The following is a 22,307-nucleotide window of genomic DNA, read 5'->3' on the forward strand; positions in this document are numbered from 1 at the left end:
ATAGCTTACTTCCAATGACAGATATTAATCTAGGAACTTTTTGTCCTCTGGAATAACTTGGGTTTGACAATAATTATCAAAGCACTCCAAATAAGCTACTATCGATCCATCTTGGGGATTATATTTATCAAAACCAGCTATTAGAGCCATTATACATTTACACTATAACTTGAAGCTTAGAAGTAATACATACTTATCCTCCATTTCTAACTAATTTCTCGTCGCCATATATATATATATGTTATGTATGAATGCAGAGGTTAACTTATGCACACACGTAGGTACTTCATAACACTGATTATCACGAGGATTTATAAAAACAACGATTTAATACTAAACTTACAAAACCATTTCTAAGATGGCTGAACTTAAAATTTCGTAATCCACAACTTTACAAACAATTGAATGTTGACACAGATATTATGGACACTTAACAATTAGTAAAATACATCATATATTACAACGAATCCAATGATTTTTAGCTATCTTACGTTCAGTAGGAGTATGTATGAGTACAATGAAATAGAGTACAAAGTAGGGATGGGACATTAATCTGTACTCTATATATAGGCATATCGGTTTTTCGGTAAAAGTACTGATTATTTTACCGATCTGATATATTTATAAATATCTTATAATTTAGTGCAAAAGTCTGCCATTTTGTTATAATTTTCATGGATAATCTCAATGCCCTACTTTTTAAAGAAGTAAATGTCGAAATATACAACTTCTTTTGCACTGCAATCACCTGGAAACAAGTCAGTGAACTATTCAGGTTCTTCAAGGACCAGTTGGAATTTTATATGGATTGGTAGAATATCGGTTGTCGGTATCGGCCAAAATTTCATATCGACCCATCTCCAGTACAAAGTTATTTCTTGACAGAAATTAATAGATATTTACAAAATTTTATAAACTATAAATCAGGGATGTTGTGTATCTCTGTGTTATTATTCATGTGTATGATTGTGTTGCTCATGATTTTTCTCTGTACATTTTAGGGTGACTAGTGTTACAACGAAGGAGAAAGCAAAATCCCGTCCCCTGGCTCTGAATACTGTGGAGCTGATGAGGGTGGGAAGCTCTGGACTTGGCATGGCACCCCAACATGCAATGCAGATAGCAGAAAAGTTGTACACACAAGGCTACATCAGTTATCCTAGAACTGAGACCACACATTACCCTGAGAATTTTGATTTGTTGTAAGTTATCTCTTTATTGCTCAGGTTGCATGCTAATTCTCACAAATAGATTTGAAATTAGGAAAAATGATACTGAAAACTGCATCAAGTAGCATGTGATGCATGTTGGGTATGTAAGAAAAGCTCATAGAAATGTTAGAATGTGAGATAAAAAGTCTAGGGAGGTTATAACCAGCTGGATTTGCTAGTGCAGAGATGAGATGAAATCTTAAAATATTGAAGTTTGATTCATAGTAAAGAACTCAAATTTCCAGTCAAATATGGGATCACTTCTTATCTGAAGATTAGGCACACAGGAGCTGTACTATGTAGAAATTTTAGCACTAGCAGAGACTATCCCACACAGGTAAAACAGTGGCAGCAAAAGGCGAAGCAAGGCTGGCTCGGTAGCTCAGTGGTAGAGCAATGGCACCATATGCAAGAGACCTGGGTGTGAGTCCTGGTAGAGGACTGAATTTTTTCGATCAAATTTCTACATACTTCTTATCTGGTTTTACATCTAATATCAACAAGCGATATCAGAGTGCAAAGAAGGGAAAATTTTTGCAGTGTTCTTTGATTTGAAACTTAAAATCTTTGTACTGTGCAGACAACATAACTTGACAGTTGAAATTTTCCATTTACTGCTTACATGTGAGTTCTCACAGCCATCGATATCATCGAGTGAAAGAGCACGACAGGCTCTTCCTTAAGATTTCTCAGTATGGAAATTGTTGAAATTATTCTTTAGGGGAGACCGGGGTAATTAGAACATGGGGTTATTGGAACATGTTAATGTAGAATAATTTAAAACGAAAAGACTGGTGTAATAACATTTCATACCTATGTACCTACACTAAACCTACATGCAGAAAATTTGTTATTGGAATAACTACACAAAAGTAAGTTTTATTTGACTTTTATTATACACCTGCAAAAATGATGTGACGCATGCTTGGTGTTTCTCTGCTTTTGCATATACTGGATGTGAATGAAAGAACCCTTTCAAAATTTTCTTCACCCCTATAATAAAACATAAGGGCACACATCATTTCATGTGAGTTTGGTTCTCTATGGGCAATTTGCCTGGTTTTTATAAGCAAAGTTCTTATTACCCCAAAAATTTCTGCAAATGCGTTATTAGAACATTGCGTAATTTGCTTGATTTCGCTTGGGTATACTAGATTGTACATGTAACTATTAGAAGTTTTTTCTTTACTACATTGTAGAATGGCTTGTAACCTTTCAAATAAATCATAGAACACTGATTTTCATTCACACATATTTGCTTCACAGCTGGGAAATTGAACTTTATGAAAAAAAGACGTTAACTTGGGATTTTATTTAAACAAGCATTGATAACTCCAGAAGAAGTAGAGCTATTGTGTTCAAATTTGCAGGGTAAATGGGACATTTATATATGATGTTCGTATTACCCCAACAGCAATCTAAAGCTATTCAGTTGAAATTTCTAACTTATGTTCCATTAACCCCAAATGGGGTAATTGGAACAATTTTATGGTGTCATGACAATTTTTTTTTTTGGACGAGTATTTGCAATGCAGGTATGGTCATTCTTTTTTTCAAAAATATGCAAAAGATGTCCTTTTAAATGGTAGAAATTTTTAAAAAATCCATCAGTAACTTTCTGAGTAATTTACAGTGGAACTTCTACAGGCTGTTTCCTGTTCTAATTACCCCGGTCTCCCCTACATCACAAAAAGTGGAATAAATGCTTCATTTCTTCTCTGATCTAATTATTATTTCTTTCCATCACCAAGAGTGAGAACAGTCCATTCAGTAAAAATGACAAATTACTTTGTGTTGTATCGCTGTAGGAGATGCCTTCAATTTTTGTCCTTATGGCATGGTGAGATCTATGCAGAATACAGGTAGTGGTCACCATTTTACAGAAATGCAGGAAAGAAGAGTTAGACAAGGAGAACTGTCAGAAATTTGGAAGACTTAGCCACAAGTATAAGTTGTCTGTCTTCTTACACTCTAAATCAGGAATCTTCAACTCGTCAGACAGTGCGGGTTACATTAACAATTTCAATGACGTTCGCAGGCCACAAAGTTATACTGCGGTATTGAGAACTGTAAGATGCTGTCATCTACCAGTCACAAGCGGTACTTTTTGTTAAGTGCTTAATTTATCATACGAGTACGGGCCAAGACAAAGGACTCTGCAGGCCACGTGTTGGAAGACCCACCCCCCCTGCTCTAAATAGTTTTAATTGTAAGAGTTTTTTTGTGTAGAAAAGACATTGTTTAATTTTATGTTTTAATGGAAATCAAGCAAAATATTGTGTGAATGCCGAAATGCCTTTTAAGTTATATGTAATTATTTTTAGTGACTTTTCTGCCACTTTTGACCAATTGTGTTAAGCATAAATAATGATTAAATGTCCATCATCATTTTATTTATAATTATTATGGCTGAGCCGATATCACTTTGAATCGATACCCATGCCGATACTTGTACTGATTCCCACCGATACCGATACTTGAAAATTGCAATAATTACATTTTTTCAAAATATTGATCAGTATTGGTGTGTAAATAATCTTCAATTTTGAATGAATTTACCAATACATTTACTTTAGAATATTCAAGAATTACATGAGAATATTAAAATAGATGTTATGTAATAAAAAATACAGTTTTTCTTTCACAAATTGTGCAAAATAAAAATAAAGTTTGAATTTTGCTCCATTTTCAAGATAATTAAACTGTGCAAAAATGTACCGTGGCATTTTGCAGACCCTATGAAAGATTAATATGCCAGAAAAGTATCAGCTGGTATCGGTAGATGAATTCCAATCGATACTTTCCGATACCGTTACCACTGGTGTCGGCTGATGTATTGGTATCAGCTCAGCCCTAGTAATTATATAATTGCTTCCATAATCAGGGTGCTATTGCAGTACAGCCTCAATCAGTTGACACTGATTATAGCATTTGAACGTTAATTGAAATTTCTCATGTAAGTTACATATGCATGTTGTAATTTCTCACATGACATGAACACATTGTGTAATATGATCATTTTGCTACTTTGCAGAGGAGCAGTGAAACTTCAGCAGCATAGTTCAGAATGGGGAGCAGAAGTGAGGGAGATCCTGTCCCAGGGAATAAACCGACCAAGGAAAGGCCATGATGCAGGAGACCACCCTCCCATTACTCCAATGAAACTTGCCAACAAAAATGATCTGGAGGGTGATGCTTGGAGGTTGTATGATTACATCACACGCCACTTTATTGCCACGGTGAGTGAGTGCACACTCAACAACTCTTAAAATGCAAAATTTTGAGTGAAAAAAAAGTAGAGTCGAAGATGCATGGAGTTACATTTTTATGTCTAGATTGCTTATTGTTGTTAGCACTTATGCTTGTTGCAGGCATTGATTGAATGGCAGACTTCCTTTTATTTATTTTGAATCCCATTTGACTTATGATCTGTTCCAATTCTTATGTGTATATATATATATAAATGAAAGAAGGTAAAAGGAAACACTCACCGGACGGTAGAAAAATTCAAAATTTTCGCTAATTTCATAGCATCATCGGTGTGAGGAGAAAAAGACTGAACCGGAAGTTGGGGCAGTGCTGAGTTGCCAGGTCCCTTCGGAGAAGAGGCGATGCATAGAACGAAAAAAACACTGTTTCGTCACCAGGCTCGTCGTAAACTGTGAGTGTGTGGGATGAGCTGGGAGGGTGGGAGGGATGGGATGGCTTGGGAGAGGCGGTGGGTGAGGGATGAGCATTACTGGGTGGCCTTGTTCAAGCCAGGTGGAGTGGTTCTCGTGGCCGATATATAGGCCCTCTCCCATCTTTTGCGAACAGAGGTGTTGGCTGGTTGGGGTAGGAGATGGATGATTGCTGCCCAGAAGCAGTCGTTGAAACTGATGTTGTGGTGTTTGGTGTGGACGGTGACAGTGAAGTCCAGGTTGTGGGTGGAGGAGCGGTGGTTATTGATGCGGATGTTGAGGGTATATATTCAGGGTGTTTCAAAATGATTCAAACAATAAAAACACGTTCCATGAGCAATACAACATAATCACCAATCAAATATGCCGTGAAATATATTTGAACACATCCTTAAGTTGTTTTTTTTTAATGGTCCCAGTAGTTCTACGTTCTGGCATCAGGTGTCAGGCTAATCAGTTGTAAAATGGCTGCCATAACTGGCGAAACATTCTTGAAGATGCTGACTACATGCCTTATACCAACACCTGACACCTGACAGTGCAATCTTTATCTATCAGCTCGATGAAGCCAAATGCCACTTCCACCCTAATGCAAAGGAGTTCCTTAAGGAGAGATTGTCACATCACATCAATAGATTGGGCATGCAGCTAACAATTACCATATTGATGTGTGCAGAATAACTAAAGGGTGCTCACATTGAGGATTTGTGAGTTAACTTCACAATAACCAATGGCACTTAAACTTGGACAGTTACAATACATATGTATGAAATTGCATCTTATTTTGACCATTTATGAATAAAATATATCAAGTTGAAATCGTTCAAATCATTTTGGAACAAGGTGTATATGTTTTTGACTAACCCTTTTCTTTATCTTGTTGCTATGGCCATGCTGTCAGTATGTGTGAACTATGGCCCAATATAGTATATTAGGGGCAGAACAATAAAGTACATATAAAATGTACTAATAATGAATATTCTACTGCTCCACTATAAAATTGCAGATATTCAACCAAGAACCCACATAGTATTTTCACAAATACATTAGTTCATAAAAGCAACAAGTGAATGCAATGGCTTTAAGCCTTTCTTTCCTTTTTTGAATAAACAACTGTGTACGAATTACACCTGCATGTTTTTAAAAAAATAAATAACTTTTGCAGTTAATAATAGGTAGGGGCATGCATATTTCGTTTTTAACGAAAAAACGAAATTTGAAAAAACACATTGTAGTGTTAATTTTTCATGTTTTTGAAAGGTGTGAGATGCATTTTGTGATCATATTTTGTCACGAAATAATGCGAAATGAACTGCAAAAAGCGAAATTAACTCTTAAATACGAAATTCAGGGTTTATTCACCGACGCGACACCTTTGGAGGTCTGAATTATCCTGAGAGTTATGCAATTCCCGGAAAATTTATTAATTCTGCTGTTAATATTGGAGAAGCAAAAATGGGCTCCTTTACACAGAAATAAACTTAATACTCTGATAACTACATAAATGTGCTATTAGAAGTGAAATGTTACTTCTGTGGAATAAGTGTAGTTTTCAAATCAAATTTAGGATTATATTCACAATTTTAAAACCAATATGTCTTTTTATATACCACTTTTCATCCATTTTTTCACCGCTATAACACCGATATTTTATTTTATTTACCGCTTTTGAACCCGAAATTGACTCCGTTTTTGTACCGAAATTTTGCTTTTTTATTTACCAAAAGTATGTGCCCCTAATAATAGGGTATTTACAGAAAGATCACATGCCAATAAATCGATACCCTGATATGCCAACACCGACACACATCAACTACTGATTTATCTGTTTGTTCCCTAATATATGTGTGTGTATAAAAATTGTACTGCTTTGGTTTTAAAAATCTTTATTGATTAACACAAGACTAAAAGTGAATAATACTGTTAGTGAACCTCTATTCATTGAAAAAAAATTTTTGAATATTTTTTTCAAATACCCAATCTCAGTGCTTAGCATTGTATTGCAGAAGAATCATAAAATGTATTTGTTGCATCTTCAATTACTGTTAATCAACCAATCAGTTTAAGCGACTTCCAAAAAGAAAAATCTGTACATGGATGAAAACTTTAATACCAGTACTTTGATCTTTTAGTAATTTAAAGTTGTTCAGAATGGTTTTAAATATCAACATATTAGTATTCCATATCAGAGTGCCAGAGTTTTGCTTTAAAATGTATAGATACCTAGATCAGTAGGTGGGGAAGATGTCCAGAGCATGATGCTGATCACATCACCTCCACAAATAGCAATCGGAGATTATGAATATGTGGTGCTCTACCTCCACGTTCCCTATATACATATACACAGCATATTGTAATGTGCAAGAATAACTTTTACCTCTTACCTTTACATATCAGATAGTCAAAATATTAAAATGCCTGCCATTTATTTGAGAAATGTGCCTTTGTCACACAATATTGGTGTAAAATTTATGAAAAGTGTATATTTTTGCACGAGTCCAAGGCTTTGACTCTTCAAAGCCTCATTCCGCATTGTGTTCACCTGTTCCACCCCTAATACCTATCTTACAGGTGCAGGTTGCCACCAGTTTGTAATCCCATGGCTTTTATTGCAGGTGTCCCAAGATTGCAAATATTTGAGCACAACAGCGTCCTTCCAGTTTGGTAATGAGAGCTTCTCGTGTACTGGAAAAACGTTGGTGGATCCAGGATATACAAACATAATGCATTGGCAGGCTCTCAGCAAAAATGAGACTGTCCCAAAATTTACCACCAATGATTATGCCACCATTCAAGAAGTAAGTGAGAATTTCAGTGTTGGTAAAATTGTATACCTCAATACAATGTACCTAGGTACTTAAAGGACAGATATGATATTTTGGTTCTTATCAATAAAGTACCAATATAAAATTTACTAATACTGATGAGTGATGATGATCCTCTATCGCTCTAATAGTCAGTTGCAAACATTGACTGAATAAATGAATGATCAAATTACCTTATTAAATTAATATACATAAGTAGGATCATGCAAAATGTTTTGTCTTGGAAAAAGAAACTACATATTCAGAAATTTTGTCAGAAAACCATAAGTTGCATAATTGAGGAGTCAACAAGAAGTATTTACAGAAATATTGGCTTGCTAAAATTTTATTTATAAACTGATGCACTGATATGCCTGTATGAGCCAACATTGAGAGCATACACATTAATCTATCCCATCTCTACAATATACATTATTGTACCTTCATATTGTTGTCAGAGTCCTCCTCCGTGGGCGTGCGGTCTAAGGTGCTATGCTTGGGGCTCCGACTGCGGGATCGCATGGGTTCGAGTCTGCGTGGGTTCAGTCTGGGTTTTTGGCCTGTGTATAGGGCCTGTGGCAACCCACCATCGTGAGGAAAATGTGGAGCTACGAGTGAGTAGCGTAACCCGATCTCTGAAATCTCCTATAATGGCTGGGGGTTCAACGTGCTGACCCCACGTCACCCCATTACCTGTTGAAGATCTCCACACCTCTAGGGAGGGAGACTGGCTGTGGAGCCACAGGTTATAATTTTTATTGTTGTCAGATTAAGATAAAATTAAAAGCACACAAGTTCTAAACTCTTAACTTTGATTCTAGATTATATAACATATAACAGGTTTTTAACATTATCACTATAAAACATTATGCATTGAGATTGTGTTTAAAAACTTTGCTTGACACTTGCATAAAAGAACATACAGAAATTAATGAATAACATAGATTTCAAAATGTATTTTGAAATATTTTCAGATTCAATGCAGTGTTAAGGTTTGTGTTCAACACAACACCTGTGAATATGTAGATGAATGTTGGAATAATGCTTTTCTGTGGTAGATTATTTATTTGTTTTGCTTCCATTTGATGTGTAAGTGACTGTTCACTGTGATAAGAATGTTGTAAAAATTGTCTTAGGATAATTTATTTATTTATTTATTTATTTACTCAGAGTTTCAGATACAGTCTTATTTGGCCATTTTACACTGAAACAACATAAAGTAGAAACAAATAATAACAAAAGATAAAAAACAATAACAAGATGGGATAGATTTACATGTTCTTCGTCAGTAATATACAAAAGTTACATTCTGGAAGGAATATATCTACATTCAGGGGAAGTTTGTTGTAGATTTCTGGGAGCCTGTAAAACAAGGAGCGTTGTAGAAGGGATAGCCTAGTGGTTGGGTTGTGGAAGAGTTGCAGGTTGCGCGTTAGCTTTTGGGGTACCCTAAGTGAGAATTCACTGATTAGGAGATCTGTTCTGATTTTGCCATTTATTATTTTGTATAAAAATTTCATGTCAGCTAGATCACGACGAAAGGATGGAGTGTGAATATTCAGAGCAGCCATGGTGTCTGATTTGGATACATGTCGAAAGGAAGGTATTCTATGGCGAACAATTGCAAGAAAGAAACTGAGAACAGAATCTATTCTGGTGAGATTGGTTTTTGAGGCCATTGCCCAAATTGGGGAACAGTATTCAAGGATGGGCGAGATGAAAGATTTAAAGAATAAAGCAAGAGATGATGGGTTTTGAATTTCGCTAAATCTGTATAGAAGACCGAGAAGGCGCATGGCTTTTTTAGTGGTAGCAATAATATGATAATTAAAAGTGAGTTTTTCATCCATGATAATACCTAGGTCCTTTTGGGTGGAAACGTTTTGGATTGGTTTGTTTTCAATAGTATAAGTAGACACCACTTTGTTCTTTTTTAGGGAATAAGTAAGGAAAGAGCATTTCTGAGGGTTTAGTTCTAAATTCCACTGACGACACCACTTAACAAGTTCTGTGAGAGCATTTTGAAGAATCATCATGTCATGATGCGATGAGATCTCCTTAAAGAGTTTACAATCATCCGCAAACAAAAGTATATTGATAGGGAGGGAGGACAGTTTTTCAGGGAGGTCATCCATGTACAGAAGGAATAGGAGCGGCCCTAAGACACTCCCCTGGGGAACTCCAGACAAAACGGGAAGAAAGTTAGAAGAGGTACCTGAAAGAACAACACGTTGTTCACGCTCATGGAGGTAGTCCTGGAGTAAAGAGAGAAATTTGCCATGGATGTTAAATCTGGATAATAATTTATGAAGGAGAAATTTATGATTAATTTTGTCAAAGGCTTTCGAAATGTCCAAATATATAGTGTCAAGTTGGGAGTTATTATCAATAGCTCTGGCAGCATGCGAAAGTAAGACGGAAAGATTTGTTAGGCAAGAGCTGCCTGGAAGAAAACCATGTTGTGCTGTGTTGATATATGGTGACGTAAACTGAAGTAACCTGTTTTTGATGATTTTTTCACAAATAATTGATAGTGGCGATAGAAGCGAGATTGGTCTATAGGATTTTACACATTTTTTATCTCCAGTTTTGTGAATGGGCACAATGTTGGCCCGTTTGAAGTTTTTAGGAAACACACCCTTAGAGAAACATTTGTTGAGTAAGGCAGACAGAGGAAGAGCCAAGGAGTTGGCAGTTTTACGTAGGAATATTGTGGGGATTTCATCTGGACCTAGGGACCGGTGGAGGGGCAATGAAGCGAGAAGGTATTTTACTTCCTCGGGGGATGTTTTGATTGAAGATAGTGTGTGAGGACAGACAGCATTTAAGTGGGGGAGAGGGTCGGAAAGTGAGGGAGGTGAGAAGTTCTGATGAAAAAAAACATTAAAAAGTTCGGCTCTTTCTTCTCCACTAGCAATATCAGTATTATGAACAATTTCTTTAGGTATAACTGGGCTTTGTTTTCTTGAATTTAGTAAAGTGAAGAATCTCTTAGGGTTTGTAGTACATTCGGTTGTTATGTTATTTATATGTTCACTATATTTTTTTCTGAGTAGGTATTTTGAATGACGTCTGATGTCACAATAGGTACCGTGAGTGTGAACATTAGGGTGCTGCTTCCATAGGTACCAAGCCTGTTTTTTATTTTTTAACACAAAGAGAACTTCTCTGTCGAACCAGACGGGGTATTTGGTAGATCTCGGTCTCGCAGTGGGCACGAAGTCCTTTATCGTGGCATGCAGAATTTCGACAAAGTTCTCAACGGCTTCGTTCACTTCCTCTTCCATCAGCAAAAACCAAGGGTAGACATTGAGCGCCCGCTGGATGGCATTCCATGGAGCTTTTCGCCATAGGTGGTGGGGGCGTTGGTTCTGCTTGACGGATTCCTTGTCTTTCTTCGTGGTAGGCAGGTGCATTGTGACGTCGAGTGAGTCATGGTCGGAGGTTAGAAGATTTTTTCCTGTAGTTACCTGCATATTAGGCAGGGTTGCCAGTACATAGTCAAGGTTACTGTCACCACGTGTTTTATGCAAGTTGAACTGGTTTAACCCTATTCCGTGAATGAACGTATCAATAAACCACTGATCATTTTGGCAGTTTATAGTTCCCGTATTTGGGCTTTCCCAATTGATGGACAGGTTGAAATCACCAAATAGCATAATATCACCACTTGTCATTGCTGCTAATACCGAATCCCTGCAGGCTTCTAGGATGGAAATAGGAGAGTTCTTATGTGGGCGATAATACGATCCAATTAGAAGTTTTTTGTTTTTTTGAAAATTGAGTTCTATCCAAATAATTTCACAGTCTTTGATTAGGTCTCTTCGTATTTTACAATTCCATTTAACATTAACGCAGATACTGGTTTAAGTTATAAAATTAGCTCAATTCAAAAGAATTTCAAAATTCTGTATGTAGCAGGGTTGGCCCAGTTTTGAAAAAAAAAAAAACACCAAAAAACCCAGTCAAAAAGGTTTTTTTCTCTTCAGAAAATGTAAATTATTGCTTAAATACATATGAGGTTCTGCAATTGTAACATATTTTTTGGAAAACTTGTAAAGAAAATAGTTTTTCTTGTACGTACGTATTGCTTGCATTCTAGAATTATTTCTCTTGTAGTCTACGGTTATTACAAGCACAAAAACATTTGTTGTGACGTTTCAGGAGAACACACACTCCCTTCATCAGACATTTATTTTTAGTTTGACTAAAGATACAGTTATAACAATGGTTAAGAATTTTTTAAACAAAAAAGAACCCCCTCTCTCTCTCTCTCTCCCCCTCCCTCCCTCCCTTCCTATCTCTCTCTCCTGTTCGGAGGGGGCGACCCTTCTGTTTCACGAATGGATAGGAAGAGAAGAAAAGAGAGAGCAAGAAAGAAAGTTGCGCCCTCCTTAGACAAAATGAATAAAAAGGGAGAAAGAAAGAGACAGTATACAGGGGGTGGAAGTTGCCTACCTTGGCAGCTCCCTAGGGGTGGGGTGGGAAGGGGTGATGGTTTAATTCCCCGAACCTTACCCCCTGATCCAGGGGGGAAGCGGAAGTCAGGGCAATGCTCTCTTTTTCTGCATACCAATCATCCCAACCCTCCGAGGCCCCCACATAGAGGAACCTCCCTTCCCCCCTTGCCCCCATGCCCCACCTTTCCTTTCTTCTTTTCCATCTCTTTTCATTTCACTCCCCCTTCTTCTCTCTCAATTTTTTCTTTTTTCTTTCTTTCTTTTTTTTACTACATAATTAGATCTATATCTCCGTAACTACGAATGCTAGAGTTACAAATTATAGCTTGTTTCTTTCAGTACAGTCTCAGCTACATGCCTATTGAAAAATCCAATTTGCACTAACCAAATAGAAGAAGAAGACGAAATTTAATAATCTTATTTTTTCTTAACAAAATTTCAATTTCGTCGGGCCCACGCGTAGGCAACACCAGGATGTGAGGGTTCGAAACAGTTCCTGCATATTGCCTGATATGTATTTCATTCTCATAGCAAGAATTGTGCACTTACTGATGGTACTTTCGTAGAAAAATATTTTCTAATATAAGAGCTGAGACGAACTAACTGTGGAGGGTTTATCCAATATTCTACCGCGTGATAAGGAACCCCTATCTGTTTCCCCAAACTTGCCCCTTAACTTCCAACTAAATACCGAACCGACAAACCCATCCCTATTCGCCTCGCCAGTAGCATAGGAAGCTATGACAAGTGAGCCACCGCTGAATATTTTCCAAAATTTAAAGTATTAAACGTAAAATTTACACCACCTGCCAATCCAACTGAACTCTAACTTTAATCTATCATTACTATCTGGGACACCCTATATATATATCTCTCACGTGTGCAATTCCTTAATTATTCTTTAATTAAGTTGTCAATACCAACGATTTTTTGCAAATCACTCTAAAATTGATAATCTATGAAGATTTCTGTATATTTCCAAAGAGGACAATTAATTATGATCAGTGTGAACCTGAATTCCCCCCCTCCTGGAAGAGAAGACAGTTATTAGCACACAAATTATTAAATCTGTTTACACTGATAAATTATTTAGGTGAATGTGTAACACCACGGTTTCGAAATGCACATTTATTAACATAGCAAGTAATAAAAATAATGATCACTTTCAGTCATGATTTCCTTTGCAATAGGAAAATTAAACAAAATAAAAAAAAAATGTATAGATTTCAAGTTTAACTAATTTATGAAAACATGTCTTCAAACAGCTTGTTTAACACATAAAAGCTGATAACAGCGGTGATAGATTCCACACTTCAACTATAGGTTACTCATATGTTTAAAAAAAAAAAAAAAGTCACATGACTTGGAGTGACAATCACTATAATTCACTTTTACAATTAAGAAATATGAAATGTTAATTTTACTCTCATTATAGGTCCATATTCATATCCTTTTCAAATATTATCGTTCAGCAAATTCCTGTAATCGAATTGTTTTCAATATGACGAAGCCACATCCTTTGTTATATTCCTAGGTTCGTGACTCGAGAAGTTCACATATAATGGCCATAACACCAATGCAAGCATGCTTCAATGGCTGAAACGTTATGTCTCAAAGCTTCTTCAACAACCATCCAGTTGTCACTTCAATATTAGAAGAATTTGGTACTTACATTATAGTTCCGAATACAAACCATGTGACTCTCACAGCCGGCAGTGAATTTCAGGTATCCTGCAATCTGACAATCGTTCGTCTCGTTACATGTTCATGTCCGTATTTCCCGAACTCTTGCGCTTAGAACTTGATATCAATTATAGCTTGTAATATCTTTACAAATCCGATATCATTTGATTCTTCACCATTCGTATTTGCTTGCCACTTTCCTCGTTCTTCATCTTTCTTGCGAGATTTTTCCCCCGCGTTCAAAAGTTCCAGTTCCGGTCAACACTTTCTTCTTCTTCTTTTATTCCTGAGAGATTTTATGCACACTAAGTCTCTTTGAAATCAATCACCATCTTTCAATTTAAGCTCACATAATCCTTCAATTAGTTACATAATTACCGCTTTGCCGTACCAGTTATCTCGATGACCAAAAATAAAAAAAAATGAAGTAATCAGCCTTAATTTTTACATCAAAATACACATCATCTACGCACAGAGAAACCGCAAAGCCCATCTATTGAGCAAAAAACGAACTACTTGCGACAGCGCTGCAGGCTACTGCCACCTAGTGAGTAAATACTGTACTCATTCAAACAACACGTAAACTATTCACATCGAGTCATATGAAAATTACCTACACTTTTAACATGAATTTTAAAATAATAAATACAGTCTGCATTTTAAATAGTGTTTATAACAACATTCGTTATAGAGCCATGCATTTTAACGGGAAATTCAAAATTCCAAAAATTGTTATCTCAGAAATTATGAATCCTAGAGTTAAAACTTATATCTCGTTTTCTCCCGTACACACTAGACAATACGCTCATGGTCGAATAAACTTAATTTTAATTTATCAACTAGAAGAAGAAGATGAAAGTTTAATAAAACTATATTTTTACGAATTTTAAATTTCATCAGATCCCCACGTAGGCAACGCCAAAACGTGATGGTTTAAAATAGAACCTGCATATTGCCGGATATGTGTTTTCTCTGGAGCAAGGCTGTGCATAGTGTCAAAGGTGGGGGGGAAATAGAGTGGGCAGAACGAAGCAGTACACGCTGCTGAGAAGACTGGTTGGTAAGTGCAGTCGGTTACCCCCATCCCCTCCCAGCCATCCAATACAGGTACCTTTCACGTGTTCATTGGAGCAATCTCGCATCGCATCACTTCTTGTGCAGAAACTTGTTTTCGTTCGCCTACTCCAGAGATAACTGTGACTGGGTATGAGGGTTTGGGGACCAAAGCAACTTAGCGCTGCCACACGCAGACCCTATGCTACGTGTGGTGTTCTCTGAATAGCAGCCAGTGTCCCGTGGGAGGCCTGCTAGCACACAGAAGAACTTAGAGCCTATTCTTTATCGGTAGATCAGAGGGGCATCACAGTCTTATAACACACAACAAGTGATGACTAGAACGATCACAGTTAAAAGACACATTTACTTTGACCAGACATATATATATATAGTGACGTGGCCACAACCAAACATGAGCATTCTACCTTAAACCAAAAATCATGCAATACATATGACATCAGTACTTACATTTCAGCCGATGAGAACTATTCTATTTTACCTTGGGGTTACACATTCACCAACACTCCACACATCCTCTTTTTTTTTTCCTCCCTCACTGGAGAACAAAGGAGGGGATACCTTGTGTCATCTACACATGTGCCTTCCTGCAACTGGATCTTGGGGAATTGGAGACAGTATTGGCAGATTTCGGGGCTCCCCTGGGTGGATGTCTGATGTGGGTAGGAATCCTGAGGGGTACTGCATGGATGGTTAAGTCCCAGCAACTAGGCCCTATGCCCTTGCTGACCAGATTTGGGGGTGTAAAACAATTTTTCACTAAAGCCATTGTAGGTCACCCTGTAAATTCCTTTTGTGAAGTTGGCTTGGACCTACAAAACTTCAGTAGTCCCACTTGCCTATGTTAGGGCCTATGTTAGGCAGCACCCGGATATTAGGTGACTTTAAATTATACCAATCCTTTGTTCTTGGCCAACGTGGCCATTGGCACACTTGTTTTCACCACCACAACTCTCCACAACCTCCTTTGAGACAGGCAAGAAAGAGAAGTGAGCTAGGGTAGAGAGGCATGCTCTCAGGATGATAAAAGGATGTAGCCACTTTCTCTGTGACTTCCTAGCTGTGGAAGCCCCTGATTGGCTGACTGAGGTCACATGTGACTGTGGTCAGTCTGTGGAAGAAGTTCCAAGTCTGCTCACCAGAGGGCAGACTTACATGGGTGGTTTTGAACAATACCTGGATGTAGGCTTGGAAACATTGATATTTTCTATTTTTTTCTGGCATCTTTATGCCAAATTGAAATGAGTTGACTTTCAGGCTTTGGGCACTGTTTTACATATGCACAAATGTTATCTTTGAAATTTATCATAAAATATGGGATTTGACTGACATGTCACATGGTTCTCCTGCATCAACCAAGGCCATTGTTTGTCTAAAAATAGTTTCTTTTTACTGAATAAAGAAATTTTATATAGACTATGAGTATTGCTTAGGGTTTTGTTGCATTATCCATGGTGCTGTTTGTTGGGATATAGTGAGAAATGGCTCTCATTAGCCTTTTCTACTTGGAACCTAATGACCCTTGCACTTAGATGGGATATGTGGGTGTCTGTATTTGGGTATGTATGCCCAATCCTTGATTGGGCATAAGGTATAAAGCAATACAAATTAAATATTACGATACATTACTACCAGGGGAAAATTTATTTTATTTTTAGAATATATATTTTTAAACATGTCCTCCTCCGTAGCCGAGCGGGTTAAGGCGTTCACTCGTCTTGAGATCGTTCGCTGTGGGACGGCGTAGGTTCGAATCCGGCTCTGATCAGAATTTATTCAGCCTATGTATAGGGCCGGTGGCAACCCACCATCGTAAGGAAATTGGGGAACTCCGAGTGAGTGAGCGTAATCCGGTCACGGAGACCTACTATAATGGCTGGGGATACGTCGGGCTGACCCCCCGACTATTCCAATACTGGTTGAAGATCTGCACGCTTAGAGGTGACAAAGGAAAGCGTAGGAGGGAGACCGGCAGTCGGTAGGTATGCCTAGCCCCTTCATGGTCTGTTGCGCAACGGATTATTATATTATTATATTTTTAAACATAACCTGTTTTGCATGTTTTTTTTTTCAGGTTTTATCTGAAAAAAAAAGCACCTGTGTTGTTTTCTTTTTTAAAAAAACTGGCAAAATGCCAACCCTGGTATGTAGTATCTACTTGCTCATGATACTTTAACTGTAGTCTTTTAACTTTTTAATACTTCTTTCTCTTTTATGCTATAAAAGAAGTTGAAATCAGGATGGTAGCTTTCAGCAGGTTGAAGGTGTAGGCTTGCAACTGGCATTCATAAACAATTTGTAGTACACAGAGTTCAGCCTGTTGCATTATTAATCAGTGCACAAGGTGAACGCAAAATCAGTGTATCTGAATTCCAGTTGAAAATATTTTTTTTTGTGAATACAGCAAGTGATACATGTTTGCATATCTATACTTCTTGTAATTACTTCCCAAAAAGATGTGCATCCAAGAATATCTTCTCCCTCTGTAAGCACTTCTGCCTGCATCAATGGAATGAGTCGAAGATAATGTTCACATTCTCATTATGTTCCCAGGCAAAACTGATTGAATGCCAGACTTCACCTCCTGATTACCTGACAGAAGCAGAGTTAATTACCCTGATGGAGAAGCATGGGATTGGCACTGATGCTTCCATCCCAGTGCATATTAACAACATTTGTCAGAGGAATTACGTCACTGTAGGATCTGGTAGAAGGCTGATACCAACCACATTAGGAATCGTGCTTGTGCATGGATATCAAAAGGTATGGAATATTGTCAAATGGCTGAGGTAAAGTGTGCAATGCATTGCATATTTTGCATTTAAAATTAGTGTGAACATTTTAATCATTGTAACGCTGTAACGCGGTTCTTTCCGGTCATATTTAATAGTGTGTAGTCAGGCTCATAAACTACAACGACCAAACTAAAATACACCGAGAGACAAAATTGTGCTTGCAACGTGAGTTCTTGTTAGGTTTCGTAAACACACAGAAAAATCCCACAAGGCAATGTCGTTAAAACCATACCACAGATTCCCAATAATAATATATACTAGGTTACCGAAATGTAAGTACTTGTGATACTTAAGTACTTATGCATTCACTTGTAAATCATAAAATGGTTGTTGATCTATATAATTTATTTTATAGCATAAATCACAGCATAACATTTATGCATAAGAAGGATAATACAAAAATAGATGCAATATGATTGGACCTTTAAGAAATGCAATACAGTTGTGTTCAAGATTTTTATGTGCCATGCATAATTCATACTCTTATTTCTTACTCAATGCCACTATTATGCTTACACGATATACCAACTTGTATAAGTCATTTCGGATTCTGAACACACAAGATTAAAATGAGACGTGGGCAGTTAAAATGACTCTTAACGGTTCTGCCAGGTAATATTGTATTGCATCATAAAACTTTTAGATGCTTGTTAATGAAATGGTTAAAAATGCAATCAAGGTTATTTACAAGGGGACTTGGAGGAATACAAGTCTGCTTCATATTTTACAAGTAACTTCATCTTTTGTATTCTGATCTACCAAGATGACCGTCGTGCAAAAATGATCACCACGACTTTTATTCATCGATTTGCAACGACACAAATGTTCGGGACTGTACATAGATTCTAGATAAGTTCAGGATGGCATTAAAGGGGGATTAGCATACATGCGCCACCATATTTTTCTGTTCTTTTTGCTATGGTCACACTATGTTAATTTAATAACCCAAACATTTTGTGAACTATATTAATTACACTCAATTAGGCAATTTTCACTTCAACGTACCTTATTTCAATTTAAGTCCTCAGAGCTAATATCCACTTTTCTACATATTACACATCGTGGAAATTGGTATGGTAAAATCACGATATTACTTCCTTCTTGCTACTGCATGTGCGGCCTGCAGCAACTGGATCAACCATTCAGGAAACGGGGATCAACAAATCAGCTGCATGCACATCACCTAGATACCTATATACACTGGTTCCGAGGCCAAGCTTCCACTTTGCAAATTCTATCGCCGTACGATTGTAGAAAAATCACTTGCTTATTTTCGATGTACTGTTATCGCAGACTTAACACTTAATGCTGTAGTAAACCCAACATATTTGCCTTCGCAAAGAAATACCAAGTTACTTGTCGTGAGGGTTGTAAAAAGGGAAATGTTTGGTGGTCGGAGTGAGGTGGGGGGAGTTTGCCATAAATGCATGGAGAGCTGATAAGGCTGACATCTAGCGGCAGAACTATAAAATAAGTCAGGGAATATTTACGCATTGGGGGAAATTCCAAAAGGGAATTTATTAAGAGAAAGGTACTAACTTTATCATCGACGTTACATCATAAACTGCTAGAGGCCAGATGAATTTGATAATTTTTAGTAAGAGTGGAACCAATTTATTTGCATGTACAACGTTAGTCATGAATGACATCTTTTACCACAAAAAAAAAAATGCTTATAAATTTAATAAATTAATATTGTATGATAAACAGAAAGTTAATAAGTTTGTTTTGGTTCTTATAATTACAAAAATGTAAATTTTTATGTGTACACAACTGACTGTGAAATGTATGAACAGAAGTCTCCAGCAAAAATTAAAGACTAATAAAAGGGTAACATGTACGAAATAGGCATTGCAGTATTTTTAAAATCAATTTCATGTGTGTTTATTTTGTAAACTGTCAAAATATTGCAAAAGCTAACAAACTGATATTTTCTGGAATTTTAAAACTGGAATTATTCAGTTTGCATTTTTTGGAGGAGGTGGCCGGGGGGTTGTATGGTGAGAAGGTAGATCCGTTGGTTGAAAGACTAGTAAATTGGGTTTATTGGTAAATTTTGTAGTTGTGTCTTCATTCTCTAAGTATTTTGCGTTATGTTTTGAAGTACTTTATTTTTACTAAAAAATTTCAAAGAAGCTGTTGTATATTCTGTTATTCCCTTGTGTCATTGACAGATTGACCAAGAACTTGTGCTTCCAACAATGAGGTCAGCTGTTGAGGAGCAGCTCAACCTGATTGCTCATGGAAATGCAAATTTTAATGCTGTTCTTCAACACACTGTGGAGATATTCAAACTGAAATTCCATTATTTTGTTAAAAACATTGATGGGATGGATCAGCTGTTTGAAGTCTCCTTTTCGCCTCTGGCTACTGCTGGAAGGGCCCTCTCCAGGTATGGACTTATAATGCAATAATAATGATGGTTTTTTTGGAGGACTTCTAATGCAATAATAATGATGTTTTTTTTTTTGCAGGAGGGTCGAGCTTTATCCCTGTAATTGTTTCTCATTATACTGTGAATTTCATAGTTTTAAATAGAGATGGGCCGATATGAATTTTTTGCCGATAACAATATAAACTTTACCAATCTATTCTACCGATCCCATATAAAATTACAAATGATTCTTGAACCTGAATGGTTCATTGAACTTCTGAATAAATGTGTTTCCAGGTGACTTCAGTGCAAAAGAAGTTGCATATTTAGACATTTACTTTTTTTAAAAGTAGAGCATGGAATTTATCCATAAAAATTATAACAAAATAGCAGAAATTTTCACTAAATTATGTATAAGATATTTATAGATATATTAGATCGGTAAAATAATAATTAATTTTGCTGATATACTGATATGCCTATATCGGCCGATACTAATAGACTACTAATTAATCTGTCGCATCCCTAGTTTTAAAATAACATTTTTCTTCAAAGTTGTTATAATTACATTTATATCTATCCACAAGTATAATATTAATTATGTTTCTTTAGATATATGTTCTCCATGCTGAAAGGGTTAAAATAGACTCTTCAATTTTTCTACAAAGTTGAGCTTTGGTATTTTTGTACCATCCAAAGATTGTCCAGGTCAAGTTTTCTCATAAGTGTGATTGCTTGATTTAAGTGAATATAGGACTAACCCAGTTCAGCTTGCACTTGCCAGTAACCACATTAAGAGATCAAGAATTGGGCCTTTAATCTCCATGGAAGATTATTGATGTGCTTGAATTTTTCTCTGCATAAATCTGACTTTGAAAAAATGTTATCATAAAATATCGAAATTTAAATACTTAATGATGAAGTATATTTTTTTATTTTGTCATTTCAGATGTGGCAAGTGCAGAAGATATATGAAGTATATTCAGGCGAAACCCTGCAGGTTGCACTGCTCTCACTGTGATGAAACTTACAATCTTCCACAGAACGGCAACATTCGCATTTACAGAGAGTTGAAATGCCCTCTTGATGAGTTTGAATTGTTGTCATTTTCTGCAGGCACCAAGGGAAAGAGTTATCCCTTTTGCCCATATTGTTATAACAGGCCACCTTTCAGGTAAATATTTTTTTTCAGCTTTCATTTTTTGAGTAGTTATAAGTGACATTAACATGGTGATACTTTATTTTACTTTTAGTTGAGATGGTTTTGAAACAGTGGCATTGTTGTAGATTTATATACAATGCATGAGATTAGTTCAATGCCATACTCCATTACCATATAGGCCTCCCTGATGGTGCAGTGGTATATCGTGGCCTTGTGATCAAGGTGTCCAGGGTTTGATACCTGGTGGAGGTACATAGTGGTTCAGATCCCACTTTAAACTGAAGGTCCAGTTCCGATTAGCCTATCTCTGCAGAAAGTAGACTTAAAACACCAATTCAATCAATCAGTCCATTACCATATACAGTGAAACCTTGATTTTACATTTTTCTGGAGACAAAGGTGAAAATTCATGATGGTTGCAGTAAACGCGGTTTAAAATTACTTACGTGAAATTTAGAAGATTTCGCACTTCTTCTAAATTTCACGTAAGTAAAGGTGAAAAGACAATGGAAAAATGGAAAATTGCCGAAAAATTGTGCAACATTTGTTTGTTTGTCCCTATGTTGGGACCATCAAAACTGGTGGGAAAATGTAAAATCCAGGAAAATTAAAATTGGGGTTTCACTGTATTTTTTTTTTGTTCAGGTGTGAGTTCCGGTTCCAGTTCCGAAACTGAAAATTTTGAGGGTTGATGTTTGTTACAGGCCTAGTTTAAAAAACAAATTTGAAAAATGATTGGAGTTCTTTTAACTTTAAGCTCAGAATTTTTCAGAAACTCTTGTCTCAGAAGCACTTCTACAATTTCATATTTTCCCCTCCATTTCTGTGATAATTGAAAATATGAAAATAACATAGTTAATGGGGAAACTACATGAATGGCATTTTTCTGTATTCAAACCAAAGCACATTTATAGCACTGCATGAAGGATAGCATAGATTTTGATTTGATAAAGTATAACCCTGCCAGAGTCAATAAAAGTGGACTATTAGTTAGAATGGTGTTTGCAATCTCCTGTGAATGCATATATATATTGAATATTTATGATGGGAGTGAAACTACGAGG

At 36.6% G+C, this 22,307-nt stretch overlaps 1 protein-coding gene across 1 annotated transcript in view; it reads left to right on the plus strand.

Annotated features, from left to right (window-relative positions):
* The window catches only part of Top3beta (DNA topoisomerase 3-beta), a 102,380-nt gene that overhangs the window by 62,269 nt on the left and 17,804 nt on the right, over window positions 1-22,307 (plus strand). Inside the window, exons 7-12 of the mRNA XM_083143639.1 lie at window positions 1,002-1,202; window positions 4,246-4,450; window positions 7,507-7,689; window positions 17,466-17,675; window positions 19,882-20,099; window positions 21,031-21,255. Coding sequence (XP_082999765.1) covers window positions 1,002-1,202; window positions 4,246-4,450; window positions 7,507-7,689; window positions 17,466-17,675; window positions 19,882-20,099; window positions 21,031-21,255 — 1,242 coding nt within the window. The remainder of the gene's footprint in view (window positions 1-1,001; window positions 1,203-4,245; window positions 4,451-7,506; window positions 7,690-17,465; window positions 17,676-19,881; window positions 20,100-21,030; window positions 21,256-22,307) is intronic.

This window comes from Lepisma saccharinum, chromosome 1 (genome assembly GCF_977018435.1).
Source record: "Lepisma saccharinum chromosome 1, izLepSacc3.1, whole genome shotgun sequence".
Classification (NCBI taxonomy): Eukaryota; Metazoa; Arthropoda; class Insecta; order Zygentoma; family Lepismatidae; genus Lepisma; species Lepisma saccharinum.